We start from the raw sequence: 21,135 nt of genomic DNA, 5'->3' as shown, positions 1-21,135 counted from the left end.
TACAGTATTTTAAATATTTTTCTATAATCTTTACAAATGCGTTAAAGACGCTGATTACATAGAGTTGGGAGTATAGAAAAATGCGTCACTAGAGGCGTAGTAGAGAAAAACATAAGTCAGTATTTATCACCAACAAACTCGTATCTATTTAAGGTTCGTTTAGGTCCCCAACAATTCAAATATTTATATTAAAGAACTTTATTTATTTTTATACAGATCAATTTCGTTATGTGATATATGTGAATGTAATTAAATTGGATAAACAAAATATGAAACATTCTATAATAAAAAAATAAGTGCACAAGTGAGTAAAAAATTTGATTAAACGAATAATAAAGAAAGATAGTCTTTTTCTTCTAATATTATATTTACGAAAATTTAAATAAGCGAGAAATTTATTTGCAAATTCTGTCAATTTAATAAATATTAACACTATCGTTTCATTTTTTAATAATATTGTATATTGTATAAAAAAATTCATAGAGACGGTCCTGTTTTATCTATTAAACACATCTGTGAAATCATTTTTCTCCCATTAAATACATATTTCGATAACATATCAAAGCATATTCAAGTTATTTAAATAAATTGCTACTATTATCCGATATCTAAGTACATTTTTCCTTAAATTTCAAAACGGAAACTGAGGGACTATTTTTCGTTAGCGTAGAGTGGAAAAGTAAATTGCAGTGCGCAGACGAACTGACGCACGGTGATTGTTGTGACAGAAGTAGAGAAGAGTATCATCGTATCGTCGTATTTCCAGTTCGGAATCATTGTACAAATCGATAAGAAAAAGAATTTGGTAGCTAAAGAGAAAAAGTAAGTCCATTAAATTGCACGGCTCGTGCAAACGCGCGGGCACGATGAAGTTTCATTACAAAGAAAAACACTCTTTCGAAAGGAGGAAGGTCGAGGGTGAAAAGATTCGACGAAAATATCCCGAAAGGGTTCCTGTGAGTATTTCGTCCGAAAAAGTTAACCATTTTGTTCGTCAAGGGGAATTCATTTTTCTATCCAATAGAATGGACACTATGAAAAAAACATTGATTAAAATTATTTCTTTATGAATAATTAGACTAAATTAATTCGTAGTTAACTGATTCAATCCGCATTTAGAGAATTTCCTGGTCTGGAATAAGCGAAGGTCGACTTTCTACGTCGTATATACTATTATTTCGAGATGATGCAAATTTTTTTTTTTTAATTTAGATACTAACAATTAAATTTGCCGTTCGTATTATATTTCTTTGTGTGCTCGCCTTGCCATTGCTCGAGTCTATTGATCGTACTATGCTCATATCTATAATTTTTGATTGATAAAATTGAAAAGAAAAAGTATTTCTTCTTCATGTTTGATTTTTGAAAAATTTTAATGTATTAATTTTCATTTTCGTATATAAAATATGAAACATATGAAATTATTTTAAATATTTGAATAAATATCAAATATATATATCAAATATGAGTTTTAAGCATTTTAACAATAGGCCAAGATATAAATATTTTATGGTTCAAATAATAATATGGTTTTGACAAAATAATTAAATATTTTATTTTTATTAAAATATAATATAAAATATAAAATTTGAAATTAAAATTAATAATTTTTATTTAATTGTATTATTTCATTAATAATATTAATAATTAAATTTATATTTCTCAGGTAATTGTTGAAAAGGCTCCAAAAGCAAAAATTAGTGATTTGGATAAACAAAAATATCTAGTACCATCTGATTTGACTGTGGGACAATTCTATTTTTTAATTCGTAAACGAATTCACCTTCGTCCAGAAGATGCTCTATTCTTTTTTGTGAACAACATTATTCCTCCAACAAGTGCTACAATGGGTTCTCTTTATGCAGTAATTATATAATTCTAAACATTATAAATATATATATATGTGTATGTGTATATGCGTATGTATGTATGATGGTGATTGCTATGTGTGCGTATATGTATTAGCTATATTTACTGTAATTTAAATTTTTCATAGGAACATCATGAAGAAGACTTCTTCCTCTACATAGCATACAGCGATGAGAATGTGTATGGACACTAAATTACACAAAAATAAAAAAAAAACATCCGAACAAAAGAGCAGACAACAAAAATTTGCCATCAATAACAACGTAGTCCTTTTAGAAGCTTTTGGAAGTGTTAACAAAATTACATCTTTCAATTATTTGAGTGAAATTTTAAATTTTAGCATCATAAACTAATTTTAACTTTGCTTCCTTAAGATAAATTGGACACGTTCGTCTGCTAAATATACGAACGTTGTATTTTTGATTCCGTCACTCACCGCTAATCGGCGAAAGCTTAGGGAATCAGAATGTAAGAATCAGAGCTATGATTTCTTTATCATATCTAGCCTCATATTATAAAATTGGAAAAGCGATGGAAGAAAAATTTTCTTCATGTTAAAAAAAATAATTAATTAATTCACAATTATTACAAATATATTTACACACATTAACGATAATTTAAAAGTTACTAATATCTAGAATGGTCTTATGATAAATTTATAACTCTGTGTAGATGTTTTATGTGATATAATTTTCTTTTATTTAGGCTAGTATTATTCTATTCACATGATTCAATATTATTTGATCATAACAAAATGGAAAGAACTTGCTGAAAATATGGTGAGGTAAAAATTTGTTGTAACGGCTGGATGTGGGCCAATAAAAAAAATATAAAAATAAATTTTGAGAATGTAATTGTTTCCCTATCTAAAAATTACACATTTCTGAAACTATAAATTCGTGACATCAAGAGAAAACGGTTTGAAATTGGAACTCGTTCATAATTAATATGTTTTCGTCGCGATTCGTTCATTTTTAATATGTTTTTCTCTGAAGTACTGCTTTCTGGGTTATTCAAGTAGAAAATCATCTAGTTAATGCCTTTCTTTTGATGAAAGAAGTTGAAAAAAAAATGGAAATAGGAAACAATGAAACAAATACTTCAATTACAGAAACATACTTTGTTTCTGCTTATAATTTGAATCAAGAAGATAGTAATTGGATTATAACAAATTCATTCATAATTTTTACCATGCAAACGGGTAAAGTTCTAAATTAAATGATGCCAAGGAATGCAACAAAGTTAATTTTTTCATTTATTCAGGTTTCGGTATGTTAGAATCTGGATGTGTTTCTTTAAAAAATGAAGTTAACATTATGATGAAGAATGTTGTCGATATAGTACTTGGTGGTTTAACTTATTGGGCTTTTGGTTTTGCAATGAGTTTTGGAACAGATAAATTAAATAATCCTTTTATTGGTATGGGCGAATTTTTAATAGATCCTTCTTTAGAAGATGAATTTATGGGTCCGAAATGTGCGGCATTTTTATTCCAATTAAGCTTTGCAACCACTTCAACAACTATTGTTAGCGGTGCCATGGCTGAACGGTAATTATGTAAAATATTTTATAATATTTTTTTAGTCTACTTGCATATCATATAATTGCAGATGTAATTTTAAAGCATATTGTTTATTTTCTTTCTTAAATACAATTGTATATTGTGTACCAGCTGGATGGATATGGGGTGATCAGGGTTTTTTGAAAAAATTGGGTGCTGTTGATATTGCTGGTTCAGGGGCAGTTCATCTTGTTGGTGGTAGTTCTGGTAAAATATGAACATATTTTTGCAATAATTTAACAAAATATTTAAAATATTAATTAATATAGCACTTGCATGTGCCATAATGTTGGGACCAAGACTAGGCAGATATGATAATGGAATTGATCCATTGCCTCTTGGATGTCCAGTTAATGCTATTATGGGCTTATTTGTACTCTGGTAAAATAAATAATTAAATCTATAAATAAATTATTTTAGAAAGTTTCGATACATTAATGAATAATAATTATATAAGGTGGGGTTGGTTAGCTTTCAACAGTGGTAGCACATATGGTGTCAGTGGACAACGATGGCAATATGCTGCTAGAGCAGCAATTTCTACAATGTTAGCAAGTATGGGAGGTGGTTTAGTTGGTTTAGGCTTTAGCCTAAATGGACCAGATAGAATTGATATTTTGAGTCAAATAAATGGCATTCTTGGTTCATTAGTTGCAATCACAGGTGAGTTTCAATATAGAATAATCAATGTTCATAAAATATTTGTTGCTCTATTAATAACTTTACAGTGTCAGTTAGGTGGTTGTTTCCTTTTTAGAGCCTGGGAATCTATAATTGTTGGAATGATTGGTGCTTTTATTACATGTTTTACTATGCCTTTATTAGATAAAATGCATATTGATGACCCTGTTGGAGCTAGTGCTACACATGGTTTTAATTTTTTTTCTTAATTTTATTAATAGATTTTGGACATTTCTTATTTTATTAATCACTCTTCTATTGATATAGGTGCAAGTGGAATTTGGGGTATTATTGCTATTGGCTTATTTGCAGACAATCCATATCCTCTTAATACTACCAATGGAAGAAAAGGATTATTAAAAGGTATATAATAATAAATTTATTCTATAAAAAGATTGAATTATATAAAAATATGTTTTTTTTTATAGGAGGAGGAGGATATTTGTTAGGTATACAATGTTTAACAGTTGTATGCTTAGCATTTTGGAGTTTTACAGTATCTACTATTTTGCTATGGGTAAATAATAGTAAATAATATATATATATAATATTCACTTATAAAAATTTCTTATTTAATCTTACTATTATAGTTCATAAATAAAATTATACCAATTAGAATGAGTATTCATGACGAGCTTTTAGGTGCAGATTTAGTAGAACATCGAATACGACATTCACAGGTTTTTATTTTAGTTGTTACATATTTATAATTAAAAATTATGTACATCATGAAATTGATTACATATATTTTTTAGATTGGAATAAGTAGAGCCATGTCTGCTCTTCGAATTTTAGAAAAACATGAATTAACAAATGTTCATCCTGTGGGAATCAATCCAGGTAAGATGCATTCAGTTGAAAAATATTATAAAAATTATTACAAATCGATTGTTACAGGTCATGATACATATATTGAAAAATATAATCGTAAAAATCGCTTTAATTATGGAAAACCATTTTTTCTTGAAAAAAAATTATCAAAGAATTCTCAGTTGAATACAATTACCGATGCTATGACAGATAAAAACAAGCCAAATTTCGCTTGGATAGATTAGAATATTCTTCAAGATTGTAGTAATTTTAAATTTATTAGAAATGTATAAATATATTCATATACATGCTTTTTAATGCTTTCATATTTTACTATTATATCATACAATGTACGCGCAATCTCTGATAAATAATTAAAATCTTACACATATATAAATAAAAATTATAAATGCTAGCATATAGAAAACAATCCTATTGAAAGATCACAGACACTGTAAATACATATCTTGATTAATAATATGGCATCTATACAGAAATTTCTTTCATTATAAATTTCAGATAAAATATTGTTATGAAACATTATTTGTCATTTTATTTAAGATATAATGTTGGACGCTATAATAGGCAGGAATTGCTCCATGAAGATTATATTACATAAATATTCAGAAAATAATAATTATTAATTTTTTATCTAATTCAATATTATCAAATATATACTAATCTTGTACTATAAATGCAAACTACATTTTTTTGTGATTAATTAGACTTATTTTTATAAAATGCTTGATATTTTTTTTAATTTGATTGTAATTGAAATTATATGTATAATTTTATATATATATATAAAACATATATTTTTTAAATGAATATATAATTATATAACTATAACTATAGAAAATGAATTTGTCTTTTTTTTTAAATAAATATTTATAGTGAAAATACATTTTAAATTTTAAATTATAAATTTCATAAAATGGCTAAGATTGCATGAATGATATTACAAATATAAAATTTCTTAGCACCTGTAATTTTATGAATTCGTTATAATTACATATTGATTACTGCCCACTGTGATACTTCTGTTGGTAATCCAGAATAATTTTTTACAGCTTCCATAACTTGTTGTGAAGTGAGTAAAAATTTATAATATTGATATTCTTTTTCAACTTTTGAATTCATACCAGTCACTGGCAGTATAAATTCTAAATTCTGTGGAAATATGAATTGTATTACTTTTTATAGATAGAGATAATAGAATAAGAGATAATAAAATAATATTATTTTGTTCTTATGTTATAATTCTTACCTTAATATGTTCAAAAGCTTTCATAATAACAGGCTTTTGAACAGTTTGTATAGAAGAATTTTGATTAGCAAATTTAATGTAACGATTATAAATTGCTTCAAAATTGAATGGCTCTCCATCATAAATTTCTGTTTCATGTTTCATTGATATTATCTAAAATGTATATATTGAATATCAAAAATATATTCAGTATTAAAAAAAAATTATAAATATACTTACTAAACACATTTCTAATACAGATAATCCTTCAAGCATTAATACTTTGTCATCTTGGGAAAACATTTTACTTGCTTCTATAAAATCATTTATTTCTAATCTTTGATGTTTCTCTGATAATGAAGAAACAGTCATTGCCAGAAAATTTCTAAAACTTCTTTCACTTACATCAATTTGATACATTTTTTTTAATAGATTCACCATAGTAACATTACTAACTAAATTTTTTATGTAATCATTCCATACAGACCCAAATTGTGGTTCTATTGTACAATCATCATATTGATGCTCTATCCTATTTACATTCTCATCATCAGGAAGACTTAAAAGACGTTGAAAAAGTTCTAAACGATCATCAAAAGCAGATGATGGTTGTTCTGATGATGATATATCTCCAGGAAATAAAAATATTTGCCGATGAGAAAATCTTGATTTAACTCTTTTTTCTAAGAGTTCTATAACATCTAATCTACAAGTCATTCCTATTACACATACTGGTGCCTGAAAATGAAAATTTAATTGATTTTTAAGTAAATTTAAGTAAATCAATTTTAAGTTAATACAATATATTACACTTACTTGTGCAGATTGAGCAATATCAAACAGATTATACAAGAGAGTTTGATTATGATGTTCACAAAATAAATCAAACTCATCTAATATGAAAATAACTGGTTTGGAAGACTTCTTATCACCTGATTTTAAACAATCAAGTAGAAAAGATAAATTTTCAGCAAATGTGCCAAAAACTTTACCATCAACGACATTTTCTAATTGCATTTGACGTGTAGCATCCTTTAAAGCTAAACGATCATCAGTATGAACAAGACCATTAAGATTTACTATCAATGCATTTTCTTTAAAACTTTTCACATATGATAATTCTTTTAAAACACTATTTATTAGCTAAAAAAATAAGAATATGTATAAAGAAATCAAATATGATTTTATGAAACTAATAATTAGGACATACTGTTGTTTTTCCACTACCCCTAGGTCCAATTAGTAAAACGGAATTACTTTCACCCATATCTACTGTTCTTTTTAATAATTCTAATATGTGCATTCTTTCTTTAACATAATGTCTAAACTTTGTTTCAGGACACATAATTTTACGCTTTAAATATTTCCTAGTTAATAGTATCATATTATCTTGAAAGTCAATTGCCATATTTTTTTTTTTATTCATATTGATTTGCCTGAAACGCGCCAAAAATTTATATTAATTTCTTATCAAATTTATTTTATATAAATTAAAATATAATTACACAGCAAATTTATTTTATTAATTATTTATGATTTCAAGTATGTTACAATTTTACATAGACTTAAAATATAATTTGACAATCGTTTAGCATTCCTGATTCTTAGTATAATATAACCTATTAATTATAATGAAAGATGTGTACGATATTTTAAGTATGTATTTATTTTTGGATTTAACTTACTTAAATAAATTCGATTTCAAATAGCTGAATAGAAAATCAAAATAGTATTTTCACAGATTCTAATCCTTAAATAACATTAAATATTTAAGTTACAGAAGTACTAAAACCAGATTGTTTACAAAACAAATATGGAAGACGCAGAATCCAAAACAGATAAGAAAAATTGTACGTTCTTATTTAAAAGAAGGAAAATTCGAAGCACTGCAGCTAGAAAACGTAAAATAAGGAATGACGAAAATGGTAACGTATACTTAAAGAATATCAGATTTTTCTTCTCTTATCTTACTAAATTTATAATTTCATTATATAAACTCGATTAGTATAGTCTATAGGTTAAGTTTAATGTCTATAAATACTAACTTTTTTTATATTTTTAAACAGAAAGTAGTGAAGATGAAACTACAGTAATTAGGAAGGAAAAGAAGCAGGATGATAATAATCTTATGAAACAAAGTGTAAGATGGACAATCTTTTCCAAAATTATACTTATAATATTTTTTAAAATATAATAAAACTAGTTATAATACCTAATGAAATTTGAGTTAATAAAACTGGAAACATGGTGTAAATATAGCTCTTTACAGACTAATACAAGGAAATTAAAAGATCAACAACAAAAAATTAACAATGACAGCAGTGAAGAAGAAAGTATTACAGTATCTTACAAGAGTTCTAGAACACCTATGCCAGCAGGACCAAGCGATCAAGGAGCAACAGCAATTTTAGAAACAGAGACAGAAAAGGATAAGGATGCTCAAGCTTTATTTGAAAAAGCTCAAAAAATAAATGAGGTACATAATGCAATAATGGAAAAGTGTGCTAAAATGAACATTATAAAATATAATATTTTTTTAGGAACTTGAAGGAAAAGAAGATGATAAAATATATAGGGGTCTGAATAATTATATTCAATATTACAAAAAGAAAGATACAGCTGCTGGAAATGCTTCTAGTGGTATGGTACGTAAAGGGCCAATCAGAGCACCATCTAATCTTAGAGCAACTGTAAGATGGGATTATCAACCAGATATATGTAAAGATTATAAAGAAACTGGTTTCTGTGGTTTTGGAGGTAAATAGAATTAAAATTCTCTTAATTTATTAAATTCTCGTTTATTTTTCTTATTTACTTATTTATTTTTATTTTCAGATAGTTGTAAGTTTCTTCATGATCGTTCAGATTACAAATTGGGTTGGCAACTAGAAAGAGAAGCTGCTACAGGAGAATATAATAATAGCGGAGACGAAGATGATAAAAAATACGAAATTGACAGTGATGAAGAAACATTACCATTCAAATGTTTCATTTGTCGCAATAGTTTTACCGACCCTGTGGTTACAAAGTATATACTATAATTCTATATTTTAAATTTAATTAGATACAAAATGTATAAGATGAATTTTTTTTCAGATGTAAACATTATTTCTGTGAAAAATGTGCTTTAGATCAATATAAAAAAAGTACAAGGTGCTACATATGTAATGTGCAAACCAATGGCGTATTTAATCCAGCCAAGGAGTTAATTGCGCGAACGAAGATAGAAGAGAAAGTGAGAATTGTAGATGATGAAATTTCTGATGAATAAAATAAAGCACATATATTGTTTATTTTTAAAATAATTATATTTCTTTCCGAGCAATTACATTTTCTTTTGTGTAAATAAATTTATAAACTTTGTTAAACGAAGAAAATTCAATTTCTATTAGATATATCTGAATTAAAAAAAAATTTTTATATAGGAATTTTTTTTTTCTAAAATAAGTTTTAATTTAATTTTAATTTAATTTACGAAATAAAATTTACGAAAAGAGTAAATATTTATATTCTAAAGTTTTCATCCATAAAAATTGATTATAATTTAATCAAAAAATTAAAAGCAATAAGAAGATAGATTGACAACCCTTGCTAATAAAAAATCCAGATTTGGAAGATCTTCATGTATGAGCCGTTCTACAAACACTCGTCGAGTTGACGTCGAACAAGGGTCGAGGAGAAATATAGTGGTGGTTTCGTTATATATTCGTTATAGAGCGAAGGTGATTCTAACTGGTCGTAGTTGTTCTCTCAATCGATACACGCGCAGTGTTGTTTGTCTCATACTATGGAAATGTTACCAAAGCTGCTTGTTTCTCATGAACATTAAAAAAACATCTAACTCCGAGATATTACAAAATCATTTCGATTAAAGATATTAATCGAAAAATGTGAAGTTATAGAAATATAAAGAAATTAGAAAACAAAGTAATTATTGCCAAAAAAGTTTGAGAGTTCTCGTATTTTCGACTTGTCGTCCTTTCATTGATTTCTAAGATATTAACACCGCGCGCAAAAATCTAAAGGTGTAAGGTGTCATATGAAAATAAAACCGATATGAGAGTATATTTTTCATAATTAATCATAAAGACAAATGTGTGATATTTTTTTTTGCAAGATACGTTTTGTGAAAATTGTCGACTTGAATATAATTATTATTAGCTGAGATAATGCTATATTAATCAAATATCACAAAATTATAATTGAGTTATAATCAGTCAAATTCTGCAAGTAATCTACTTTTGACTGAATGAAATTCCAATTGAACAGTAATATTATTCTAGCAATACTCTGCTGTCAATTCTATCTTAAGATATATTATTATTCTATAAGGTGATACATTTAAACATGACAAGCTGTGCTTTACATGCATGATGATGATGTAAACGCGGTAAACAGCTGTTATTACAGTTTCTTCAGAAACAACTGATACGATAACATCGATAGTGACTACTTATCGAACCTGCAAAATTATCCTCTTTTGTATTACAAGTGTATCTATCATCAACGAAAATATAACTTTGATCTTAAATAAAATTGTCCAGAACAATCAATAATTGATGTCTTGGATTGAATGTATTAATTGTCGTTGAACGACACATTTAAAAAATCGAAATGGAAATACTTGCTTGTAGAAGAAACGTGGAGAAGGTGTTACGTTTCACAAAAATCTTTTATTAACCAGGTACGAAAAAATATATTACATTATTAAAATAAGTTATTTTAACATACAAATATTTTATATTTAATATCGAAAATAATAATCATATATTTCTACTGAAATTTATATAGAAGAATATATACGAATCTTATATATATCTTCTAATTAACGTTAATCATCAATTAAATATAGTTATCATGCGCGTGTTGAAGTCTATACGTATTATAATGATTGTCATTGCGCACGGATGTCGACGTTTCCATACGAATATCAAAGTAAAGCGAACAGGGTGCTTGCGTCAGTCAGCCAGAGTCAGAGACTGATCACGGCATCCGACGAGTCTCGCAAAATTTCTGTTATGCATTACGAAAGCTATGGAAATTTAACGAGTACACATATACGTTACCAGACCACGTGCCATTTCTGTTTCTTATCTGTTAGCTACATTACAATACAACATTCCCATAACATAATCGTTATATTTATCATACTAAGTGACTTTATTTCAGTGTATAAAATCATTTTGACAAATGATAATCAATTCATTAGAAAATATACATATATTTATATTCATCGTATTATAAGACGTGTGCAATTCAATGTAAAAAATTGAAAAGAATACAAAGACAAACAGGAACGTGGATATTTTATTTTTTTCGTTTTTTATATTGGTAAGAAAATTAAATGATTTTCTTTTTCTTTTTTTTTTTTAATTTGTTTGAAATTGTTTTGTCTATTTCGTTTTTATATATACACGTTGTGTAAATTGAATGTATATGTAGGCATTGTCTGCTTTATCACATGAAAGTGTTGATAAATATTTATTTTTCGCGAACATCTTGTAATCTGAATATTCGTTAATTTCTTATTGCATCAAACATTTTTTTTTTTTCGAATTTTAAGAAGAAAATATTTTCTTATAATAATTATACAATAAATATTAAATAAGAGTATATGTTAAAAACAATACTATTATCGATCGAGTGATCAGAATATGAAAATAAACATATATTATTTGTATTATATTTTGTTTTTCAATGATATTTACTATGTGATTACTTTATTCACTGTATATTCACATATATCTGATTTTTATTTTATGTAGCTATGAAACTATGAAAATTAATTAATTCATTAATAAGTTATAGTTAATAAACAGTAAAAAAGTTTTTCTCATTTTTATCGATTTATTATCTATCGATGAGAGAAATAAATGAAAACAAAATTAAAAATAAATAAAGAGAGAAATATATTGCATTTACTATGATAAATAAAAAGAAATAAGGAAAAAACGAGAAAAATGTCAAAGAAGAAACATAAAAGGTTGCGGAAACGCAAACTCTGTTATACCTAACAATCTCCACCTCGTTGATGCAAGGTTGACACGTGTAATTGTGTATATTTAAATAAAGCTACATACACACCCTATACACGAGCTTTATTCGTAGGCGTTTATGATCAACTTATATGAGTGAACATGAATCGATAAATTAACGTGCCATCATGTGTGTCTGATGACACGTTCCAAGGCTTGTAACTGTAATAATAAATTCCACAAAAATACATGCTTCAATGAAATCTTTAATGACGTTACATTGACGCAAGATGAATATTATTACGTATAGATAAGATTTTTCAAACATTCTCGAAAAGATTCTTATACCTCAATAATAATTTCTTAAATTATAAAGTTATAAAAATAATAGAATATTCTTCTATATATATTCTATGTTAAAATATATTTCTTTAAATATTCTTAAAAGAAAAAAGATATCACTAATTTTTCACAGAATTATTAATAAATAATTTTAAAAAGAATTCTAGAACAATGATTTTCAATTTTAATAATCAAATGCTTATTATACATTTTAATAATAATTAATATAATAATATAATAATAATATAATAATATTAATATAATAGCAGAGAAAAAAATTTGTGAAAAAAATTTCAACTTTACATATTTTACTACTTGTTGACTCTTGTTGATCGTGCTGGTCATTGATGATGTTGCAGATGGTTTGTGGCAGTGATGCCCTCGTCGGAGGAGGAAAGCCAGTGGCTTGTTGGCAGCGGGGGTGGTCTTGCATCTTCCGGTGGTGGCACGATATCCGGAACTGGAGAACGTACGTTAAATATTAGAGGAGGATTATATACTGAAGAGATGACGACTCAACCAACGAACACGAACACTGCAAATGTGAACACTGGTTCAGCCGATTCTGCTGAACATGATCTTATTGACTCCACTGCGGATGCAACACTTTTAGCACAATTTCACGAAGATGCTATCAAACAGGTGTGTTATCCTATTTTCGTTTCATTTTTTTAACTTCAAACATATATATTAGTGTTTATATTAAAATGTTTATATTAAAATGAGTAAAGTGTTTATATTAAAATGAATTTAGTTTCAGTTGAATATAATTCTAAAGGTTTTTTTTAGAAAAAACAATTTTTAGAAAAATTATTTTATTATAAATTTTATTTTTTATATTTAACTATTTATATAAACTCTTAGAATGTTTATTTGTAGTTTTTACATTTAATTACTTATAAAATGTATAATATTACTTATAAAAATCTAAGAAAAAAAGAGAAAAGATACCATTATATCATATATTCATTTTATATATTGGCAATAAAAATTAATTTTATGCACATTGCAAATAATAAAATTAATAAAATATTGCAAAATTCTAAAAATACTAACAGCTGTATCAAAGTTCTTACTTAATTAAAATTTAAATTACATCGCAAGCCAATTGCGATTGTCGAATTATCGATTATCGATCAATAGTTTTTAAAATGCTTTTTTAAAGCGCGAAGTTGATTATAAATCAATGAATTTATATAAATTTAAAATCTATTTTCACATTAGCTATTATAGCTTCTTCGACATATCGAAATGAAATATTAAATTTTGATTAATCGAATAACAAAAACATAACCTATAGTAAATGGCGTCCTTTTTATTCAAGTTATTTTTTTTAGTTCCTTAATTACCTTTTCACTGCCAGTGTTTTAGATTTTTTTAAAGTGTCAATATGGATGAAGTTTTAGATGAATCAATTGTAAAAACAAAATATGAATCAAGAGAGATACCAGGCTATCTAAATGATTTCCCAGTAAATAGATTTTCTATAATTTATATTTTGAAGGTTATATTGCTATACATGTATATTTTTATAAAATATATAAATGTATAGCAATTATTTATCATTTATATTGCTTAAATAAAATTATATTTAATAAACAATAATGCCTGATTATTTATTATCTTATATTGTATTATATGTAAATTGTTAATTATTTTTCAGGCTGGTGTTGGTTACTTCCAATTATTAGCTGCTCTATGCACAGGTTTGAGTCTTGCAGCAGATACTGTTGAATTTTTTGTTGTACCATATATTTTACCAAGTGCTGAAGTTGAACTTTGCATTGAGGACAATGAAAAAGGATGGCTCAGTTAGTTTTTATTTTACTTTGTATAATATATTTTTAATGTAATAATTATTCTTATGCTCTTTTCTTTTAGGTAATATTACTTTAATGGGCCTTGCATTAGGTGGACTATTTTGGGGTGGTTTGGGAGATAGAATTGGTAGACGAAGATCTTTATTATCTGCAATGGCTGTTCATGCTTTATTTAGTGGTGTTGCAACTTTTATGCCAACTTATGGAACTTTTATGTGTGCTAGATTTTGTTCTGCAATTGGGTAAGAAATTTTTTTTCTTTTTGTATTTAAATAAATTTTAAATTTCATAAAAAAAAAATTACATTTTATTTCATTTTATTTCACAGAGTAGGAGGATCTTTACCATTAGCATTTACATACCTCGCAGAATGTTGTCCAAGATTAAGCAGAAGTAGATGGGTTGGTTTATTAGTAGCAGCAGGAGCATTGGGAGGTGTATATGCAGCTCTTCTAGCATGGGTAGTAGTTCCTACAACTGGAGAAATGGTAGTTCTTGAAAATAAAGAACATTTCAGTGCTTGGCATCGTTTTCTTTTACTTTGCTGTTTACCTGCATTATGTTCTACTATTGGGCTTATTTTTCTACCAGAAAGTCCAAGATATTTGGTAGAGGTTGGTAGAGATGTGGAGGCAATGATGGTTTACCAGGTATTTTTTGTTATATATATTTGTATTTAAAAAAATTTTTTTTATATCTAAGATATTATATTTTTTTAGAAAATATATAAAAAAAATAATACGCGGAAAGGTGCAACAGGTGCACAATATCAACTTTCTGAATTAGAGCTTCCAACTAAAAGGCCTCGTGGTTTAGCACCTCCATCTCCTAGTAATCATACTAGTGTTTTGGCTGATATAATTTATTCCATTGAGATGGTATGAATATATGTATTTTTTTATTTAAATATAATTTACAAAATTTAATATACCATTAATTTTTTACATTTAATTAACATTTAATTTTTCTTAAATTTTCAGTTCTGGAATTCCTTTTTAGAATTATTTGTGTCGCCTCATTTGCGCGTCACAGTAGTGCTTATAATTATTTGGTCAACTGTATCATTTGGGTATGTACTTTTATTAAATATTTCATTTATCTTTTATTTTTCAATATTCTGATTTTATTTTTTTTTTTCAGATTATATGGTCTTATGGTATGGTGTCCCGAATATCTTAAACTTTTGCGTGCTACAGAATATAAAGCTCATAAAGTTCTATTTCATGATGAAATATACAAAGGAAAAACATTCAATGGTTCTTTAGAAAATTGTCAATATAAAGATTCAACATTTTTGAATTGCAAGTAAGTAGAGAAAAAGTATATAAAATTAAACCTGGTTTTATAACAGAATTTTTATTTCAGATTCAGTAAAATGGTATTCAGTCATGTAGATTTCGATAATTGTACTTTTCAATCTGTAGAATTTAATAACATAAAATCTAGTAAAACTCATTTTACACACAGTATTATTGTGCATTCAAAGTATGTATTTAAAATGACAATATTTGATGTTTTTTTTTTAAATGTAAAATATATATGATTATCTATTCTTCTAGATTTGTAGATACAGATCTATCTGCACAAGTTTTTACAAATTGTACACTTGAAAATAATACAGAATTAAGTTTAAGAGGACCGTGTCCGACTCTCGATTTGGATTATAATATTTACATAGAAGAAGCATTACATGGTCATCTTGTTGCTCAATTATCTTTTGTACCTGCTGCTGCTTTAGCAGGGCTAGCATTAACTGTGTTTCAACGGCCAAAGATGATTGGTATTTCATTATTTTTCTCCTCAATAGCTGCTTTATGTTTAATTTTAGTGGGCACAAATAGTTCTGCAGTGCTTGGTTTTGAAGGTGGTTTTATAGCAGTTTTTGCTATTGCTTGGACATCTCTTACATTGGTTACAATTGAGAGCTTCCCAACCCATTTAAGGTAAATTTCGTTTTGACTTTTATTTCATTAAAGAAAATTAAAAAAAAAAAATTAATAGTAAGGTAATATTAATTTTTACAGGTGTACTGGTTTCGGTTTTATAGCAGGCGTCATAAGAATATGTGGTTTAATAGGAACTACAACTTATAAAACTTTAGTTAGCGCACCTCTTATTGCGCCTGCATTGCTAACCGCATTACCGTTATTAGTAGCTAGTGTTGCAACATTCAAATTGCCTCATACACATACAGTTTTCTTGTAAGGATATTATGAGTAAGTGAAAAAAAAAACAGAGATGTATCATATAAAAGACGTTTTTAATCTTTTAATAGTTTCATTTGATATTCTTATATGATATAAAAAATTTCGTGAGAATGTTATTAAATCTAAAAGTTCAATTTTTATTAGGAATAATTGGACAAACATTATAAAATGAAATGTTTTCGACAAATTCTTAAATTTATAAATTTAATAATTATTTTTCTTTTGAAGTGTGACTTCGTACAAAGTGGCATATCCTAAATTACTAAATGAAACGGTAAATCGTAATTTACATAAAAATTTGACTATATTAAGCGCACAGAGGTTCAAAATTAACTATCTTGTACGCTACGATATGGATTTTCTATAAAATTTTAATATGTGTGTTTTAAATGCTGTTAAAGGCAATTGTTATAGTAGAAGAATCTTAGAAAAAAGTAAAAAGTATATGGAGATTTAATATTTAAATCATATTAGATGAAATTTCATGTAAAACTTATACTCCAAGATTTTATTCCATTTAACATCAAAGTCATTGTTCGATTCATTCTTCATAAAAAAAAAGACGTATAATGCACATATATTTATAAAGTTATTTTAATAAGGCAATAGCCATGAAACGTGTCAATTTTAATGGATGAAAAAAAAGTGAAATTTTTCATCCATATTGATACGTCAAAATATAACAAAAAATTAAACACTAGGAAATTTTGCTTATTAAAAATGCATTTGAATATTTGGAATAGAAAAATAGAGAATGTTATTTATAGTGTGTATTTTTTTGTTTACAACTAGATTAGATAGACTATGCATGATTCCAAAATTATTACATTTTAAGTATTTCAATTGAAAAAGTTTGCCAAGGACAGTATCGTGAAAATTTTTATATTTACAATTGCTAAATATGCTTTTGCTATTTGAAAAATTAAAAATATATGTATACATATACATATACGTTTACATATTCTAAGAGAATAGATAGGGAACCTCGAATCGAGTAACAAATTCTTTCTACTGTGAAAGAAAGGTAATCAAGCAAAGTTATATTCAGTATACTTTTGCTTTTTAAAAATTAACTAGCTTATATTTACTCTTAATATTAGATTTGACTAAAAAGCATTATGCAATCCATGTAAATGCTGCCGTTCGTAAATTCCCTCAAAACTAAAGAGTTGGAATCGAGAGATGGAAGCTTTAGCTTCGTTTATTATAAATTTGAGAGATTATCGTCTCTAGTCAACTTTTAATCATGTTTAAGCTTATAAAATGCGAATAAACTTTAAAAAAAAAACGCGTCAATCTTTCTGATACTTTCAAACGAAGTAGATGACATTATTTTCCACAAAAAGAATATATACTATCATCTTATTTATAAAACTTGCTAATTGCATTTTGCAATCTATACTTGGCTAGAATTTCATTGTTATTGCGGAAAAGAAACCGTGATAACATGCCAAAGCTAAAAAAAGTACTGGTTCCTCAGAACGGATGACTATTTTTAGGCAATAAGAATATAAAATAAGTTTTATGATATGATTATTGAAATATCTCATTCTTATATATTTGAAACTTAAAATATGTATATTACTAAGTATTTAAGGAAATTTATTAGTGAGATAAAAACAAACTGCTGTTGGCAAACTTAATCATATAAAAATTTACGTCCCATCATGGTTAGTGAATTTTTCATATCAAATTGTTGATATCTAATAAAAATAGAAAAAAAAAGATGTTAATATTATGAATCGAGTGCTATGGCTAGTGTTATTTAAAAAGAAGTAGAAACGAGTTGAAATTATTTTATTATTCGCACAAGTTTCCATATAATAATTCTATTTTTTTATTAAAAAAAATTATAACGTAATGATTTTAATATTTAAAAAAATTGTTCGTTTCTACTTCTGTAAATTGTATTTATGAATTTGACAATGAAACAAGTCTGTGCTAGCATTATAAGTTATAAAGATAATCACTATGAATGAAAATATTGGCTCTTTCTTTTTTTTTTTCAAACCAATCAAAATCAATAGATTTTAATAATAAATATTATCATAAAAGGTCTCTAGAAATTTTGTTTTAAATAAATTATTTTAAATTGCTGGCACACGCAGTTTCATTTAATTAAATCGTACTGCTACAATATTAAATTTATCGTCGTAGATAATATATTTTAATCGACATATCACTTATGAACGAACACTTTAGATTAATAGGCTTTAATTAGAATAAACGTATTTAGAAGTGTACCAGGAATCATAAAAGATTAAATTTCAAAAATTAATAAAATAGCAGTATATATATATATATATATATATAAAGAAAACTGCTAAATAATCATTAATAATTGAAAATCTTTTTTAGCGAATGTAATTGGACAACAATAATAAATATTTTGATTACGGATTGATTATCAGTTGATCAGATGATAATGATGATGATCAGATAATATAACTTTCAAGGAGTATTTTACATTTTATCATGTAAAATACTTTGAGAATGATTTATAAATAATATATAATTAATACAATTATATTTTAAACATAAATATTATTTTTATCTTGAAGAATAATTGCAAATAATTGTATACAATCTTTTTTCTTTTTCTTTTTTATTTTTTCGATATTATAAAAAGTTGACATCTAATTCAAAGATATAACAGTAATATATAGTATTATGTTCTGTACTTGATAACATTTTTTATACATTTAAATGTTTATTTTATTTCTTTGTTTTATTCTGTTTAAATTAAAAATAAAGATCAATTGATAATCATCGTACTTTTTATATTTGATTTTATAAGAGAGACTGCTTTTTGACTTTTAAATAAGCAATATTTAATTAATTAAATAGACAGAAGCACATTGTTTAATGATAAGAAAAGAAAAAGATTTTAATTTTTCGAAACTTAATTCTGGTTGCACCTTCTATTAAGAAATTTCCACGATATTTTATTTTAAGTATATGATTCAATTTCAGAATAAAACACTTGCAATTTTTATTTTTTCTTTTTAAAAAAAGATATTTATTCTATTAAATTACGAATTATTTTGTTTACATATAGCATTTTTAATGTAATATCTATTTTGCATAATTCATTAATATTTTCATAATTGATTTGTTGATCATGTAAAACATTTTAATTATTATTATAAATGGAAAATAATATTTATCAAGTTATGCAACCAGTACTTAAAAAAGTGGATTATAATACTATTTGCTAATACAATAGTTCATTAAAAGACATTAATTTGAAAAAGTAGTAGAATATTGCGTATTAGAACATTCATTTAAATACTCATAAAACATTCAGTCGATTTAATACAGACTGTTAATTATAAGATAGATACAGAGTAATAAAATAAATCTTCTTTATATTTGATCAGTTACATTAAAAATATTTTTTTCTATGCTTTCTATCATAAAAAATATATAATTCTTTCCTTTCTTAATATGAGCAGATTTAATATTTAACTTTTTACATACGAAAAACTTTGATATTTAAATTATTGTTTTAAAAATTATTTAGATCAAAAAAGAAAAAAACATATGAATAAATTTTTAAAATATTTCTGATAGCTTTGTTTTTCAAATGTGTCAATAACTGCGATTTTTGAATAGGTTTTTCGGAAGATTCAAAAAACAAAATATAAAAGAATAAAGTGATTCAATGCTTCATAAAAGATATGTATAATGAATTGGTTAATTTATAATACAGCAATACATATAAAAGAAAATCGTTGAAACGATTGCAATTATAGCTTCTAAATATAAATGTATATTTATCTCATAATACTTTTAGAGCACTCATTTCACAAGAACTTGTATATAATTTGTAAGAAAAAATCGATATGCTAATTTGCAAATTTCATGGCAATATGTAGTAAATTATTCGTAATATTGACTGTCATAATAATTATGATCGTTATTAATGTCATATATAAGTCATTTTAATTGAATTCGATCTCTCGAACCGATACAGCTTGTATATCGTATAAAAAAAAAACATCAAATTTTGAAAGAATTTCTACGTTTTATTTTATAATATTGACAAATGATATAAAAACATTTAGAATTGTAAAGTAAGATCAAATAAAGAAAGTATTTGACGAATCGATGCGAGCAGTTGCAATTCGAGAATCGAATTAGACACTACAGATACTATGTATGTATCTATGTATGTATATCTTTTATTCCACTATAATTCTACCATAAATGACAGAAATATTTAAGAATAGTCAAACAAGGAAATTTAAATTCTGTATTCGCTCAGCTTTTTAAGTTAGTAAAAAATATATTTGAAATAAGAAGAATGAATTTATTATCGATATTATATACCTTCTGTTTATATTTTAAAAAAGAACAGATTTCTTTTTTTAATATTATTTTTAAAATAATTATAAATATTAATATTTTAATATTTTATATTTAATAAAATCTTATCAATTTTTGAAATCGAAAATCATTTATGATTATAATTAATTATAATAATTATTTAATTTTATTATTGATTATTATTATGATAATTATTTTTACTCTATTGAACAATTAAATATTCAAATATAATTATGTGATGTTTCAAACAAACTTATAAAATATATTCTAATAATTAATATCTTAATAATTTATT

At 25.6% G+C, this 21,135-nt stretch overlaps 5 protein-coding genes across 14 annotated transcripts in view; 4 read left to right on the top strand and 1 right to left on the bottom strand.

Annotated features, from left to right (window-relative positions):
* Positions 1-63: 63 nt before the first annotated feature.
* Positions 64-2,709, top strand: Atg8a (GABA type A receptor-associated protein autophagy-related 8a). Of its 2 annotated transcripts, none has more exons than XM_012488358.3 (5): positions 64-153; positions 217-304; positions 671-956; positions 1,667-1,864; positions 1,997-2,709. In XM_012488358.3, exons 3-5 carry the CDS (start codon positions 867-869, stop codon positions 2,060-2,062), a joined length of 354 nt encoding a protein of 117 aa, XP_012343812.1. In that variant the 5' UTR covers positions 64-153; positions 217-304; positions 671-866; the 3' UTR covers positions 2,063-2,709. The 2 variants fall into 2 exon arrangements, with proteins under 2 accessions (XP_012343812.1, XP_086765408.1); XM_086909282.1 differs by having other exon boundaries at positions 72-115.
* Positions 2,575-5,780, top strand: Amt (Ammonium transporter). 3 transcript variants are annotated; one of them, XM_012488351.3, is made up of 11 exons: positions 2,575-3,070; positions 3,133-3,418; positions 3,480-3,637; positions 3,700-3,811; positions 3,888-4,093; positions 4,169-4,300; positions 4,379-4,474; positions 4,540-4,628; positions 4,702-4,791; positions 4,867-4,951; positions 5,009-5,780. In XM_012488351.3, exons 1-11 carry the CDS (start codon positions 2,920-2,922, stop codon positions 5,164-5,166), a joined length of 1,563 nt encoding a protein of 520 aa, XP_012343805.1. In that variant the 5' UTR covers positions 2,575-2,919; the 3' UTR covers positions 5,167-5,780. The 3 variants fall into 3 exon arrangements, with proteins under 3 accessions (XP_012343805.1, XP_031773218.1, XP_086765394.1); XM_031917358.2 differs by having other exon boundaries at positions 4,867-5,234; XM_086909268.1 differs by lacking the exon at positions 4,169-4,300 and having other exon boundaries at positions 4,867-5,234.
* On the bottom strand, positions 4,507-8,007 carry Orc4 (origin recognition complex subunit 4). 2 transcript variants are annotated; one of them, XM_031917359.2, is made up of 6 exons: positions 7,853-8,007; positions 7,378-7,603; positions 6,984-7,310; positions 6,408-6,905; positions 6,189-6,341; positions 4,507-6,091 (listed from the first exon to the last, which is right to left on the bottom strand). In XM_031917359.2, the coding sequence occupies exons 2-6, from the start codon at positions 7,591-7,593 to the stop codon at positions 5,930-5,932; spliced, it is 1,356 nt and encodes a 451-aa protein (XP_031773219.1). In that variant the 5' UTR covers positions 7,594-7,603; positions 7,853-8,007; the 3' UTR covers positions 4,507-5,929. The 2 variants fall into 2 exon arrangements, with proteins under 2 accessions (XP_031773219.1, XP_003695008.1); XM_003694960.4 differs by lacking the exon at positions 7,853-8,007 and having other exon boundaries at positions 7,378-7,734.
* Positions 7,959-9,469, top strand: mdlc (RING finger protein mdlc). The gene is made up of 6 exons (XM_003694961.4): positions 7,959-8,092; positions 8,234-8,307; positions 8,437-8,643; positions 8,708-8,924; positions 9,003-9,195; positions 9,264-9,469. The coding sequence occupies exons 1-6, from the start codon at positions 7,981-7,983 to the stop codon at positions 9,436-9,438; spliced, it is 978 nt and encodes a 325-aa protein (XP_003695009.1). The 5' UTR covers positions 7,959-7,980; the 3' UTR covers positions 9,439-9,469.
* A 426-nt stretch (positions 9,470-9,895) lies between these two features.
* The window catches only part of LOC100872535 (synaptic vesicle glycoprotein 2B), a 13,728-nt gene continuing 2,488 nt past the window's right edge, over positions 9,896-21,135 (top strand). For 2 of the 6 annotated variants that reach the window (XR_015292338.1, XM_086909266.1), the window contains exons 1-11: positions 9,896-10,851; positions 12,844-13,126; positions 14,148-14,295; positions 14,366-14,546; positions 14,633-14,954; positions 15,024-15,182; positions 15,285-15,373; positions 15,445-15,609; positions 15,670-15,789; positions 15,864-16,247; positions 16,329-16,520. Coding sequence is in view for 4 of the 6 variants with exons in the window: in XM_086909266.1 (XP_086765392.1) it covers positions 12,860-13,126; positions 14,148-14,295; positions 14,366-14,546; positions 14,633-14,954; positions 15,024-15,182; positions 15,285-15,373; positions 15,445-15,609; positions 15,670-15,789; positions 15,864-16,247; positions 16,329-16,509 (2,016 nt within the window). In the remaining 2 variants the exon portion in view is untranslated. Of the gene's footprint in view, positions 10,852-11,293; positions 11,499-12,843; positions 13,127-13,818; positions 13,956-14,147; positions 14,296-14,365; positions 14,547-14,632; positions 14,955-15,023; positions 15,183-15,284; positions 15,374-15,444; positions 15,610-15,669; positions 15,790-15,863; positions 16,248-16,328; positions 16,756-21,135 lie in introns of those variants that run through there. The other 4 variants (XM_031917354.2, XM_086909265.1, XR_015292339.1 and 1 more) reach the window with 4 other exon arrangements.

This window comes from Apis florea, unplaced genomic scaffold (assembly GCF_048593485.1).
Source record: "Apis florea isolate Af1SG1 unplaced genomic scaffold, ASM4859348v1 contig_3081_pilon, whole genome shotgun sequence".
Taxonomy (NCBI): Eukaryota; Metazoa; Arthropoda; class Insecta; order Hymenoptera; family Apidae; genus Apis; species Apis florea.
The sequence above is the reverse complement of the archived record's forward strand: the minus strand, read 5'-3'. Positions and strand labels throughout refer to the sequence as shown.

Excerpts from the sequence above, each read along its gene's own strand:
- Atg8a (XM_012488358.3), top strand. The coding sequence starts at position 867 with ATGAAGTTTCATTACAAAGAAAAACACTCTTTCGAAAGGAGGAAGGTC. Across the intron at positions 957-1,666 it reads AATATCCCGAAAGGGTTCCT|GTAATTGTTGAAAAGGCTCC; the intron begins GTGAGTATTTCG and ends TATATTTCTCAG. Across the intron at positions 1,865-1,996 it reads CAATGGGTTCTCTTTATGCA|GAACATCATGAAGAAGACTT; the intron begins GTAATTATATAA and ends AATTTTTCATAG.
- Amt (XM_031917358.2), top strand. The coding sequence starts at position 2,920 with ATGAAAGAAGTTGAAAAAAAAATGGAAATAGGAAACAATGAAACAAAT. Across the intron at positions 3,071-3,132 it reads AATTTTTACCATGCAAACGG|GTTTCGGTATGTTAGAATCT; the intron begins GTAAAGTTCTAA and ends TCATTTATTCAG. Across the intron at positions 4,301-4,378 it reads TGGAGCTAGTGCTACACATG|GTGCAAGTGGAATTTGGGGT; the intron begins GTTTTAATTTTT and ends CTATTGATATAG.
- Orc4 (XM_031917359.2), bottom strand. The coding sequence starts at position 7,593 with ATGAATAAAAAAAAAAATATGGCAATTGACTTTCAAGATAATATGATA. Across the intron at positions 6,906-6,983 it reads ATATTGCTCAATCTGCACAA|GCACCAGTATGTGTAATAGG; the intron begins GTAAGTGTAATA and ends TTTCATTTTCAG. Across the intron at positions 6,342-6,407 it reads CTGTATTAGAAATGTGTTTA|ATAATATCAATGAAACATGA; the intron begins GTAAGTATATTT and ends TATACATTTTAG.
- mdlc (XM_003694961.4), top strand. The coding sequence starts at position 7,981 with ATGGAAGACGCAGAATCCAAAACAGATAAGAAAAATTGTACGTTCTTA. Across the intron at positions 8,093-8,233 it reads AATAAGGAATGACGAAAATG|AAAGTAGTGAAGATGAAACT; the intron begins GTAACGTATACT and ends ATTTTTAAACAG. Across the intron at positions 9,196-9,263 it reads ACCGACCCTGTGGTTACAAA|ATGTAAACATTATTTCTGTG; the intron begins GTATATACTATA and ends ATTTTTTTTCAG.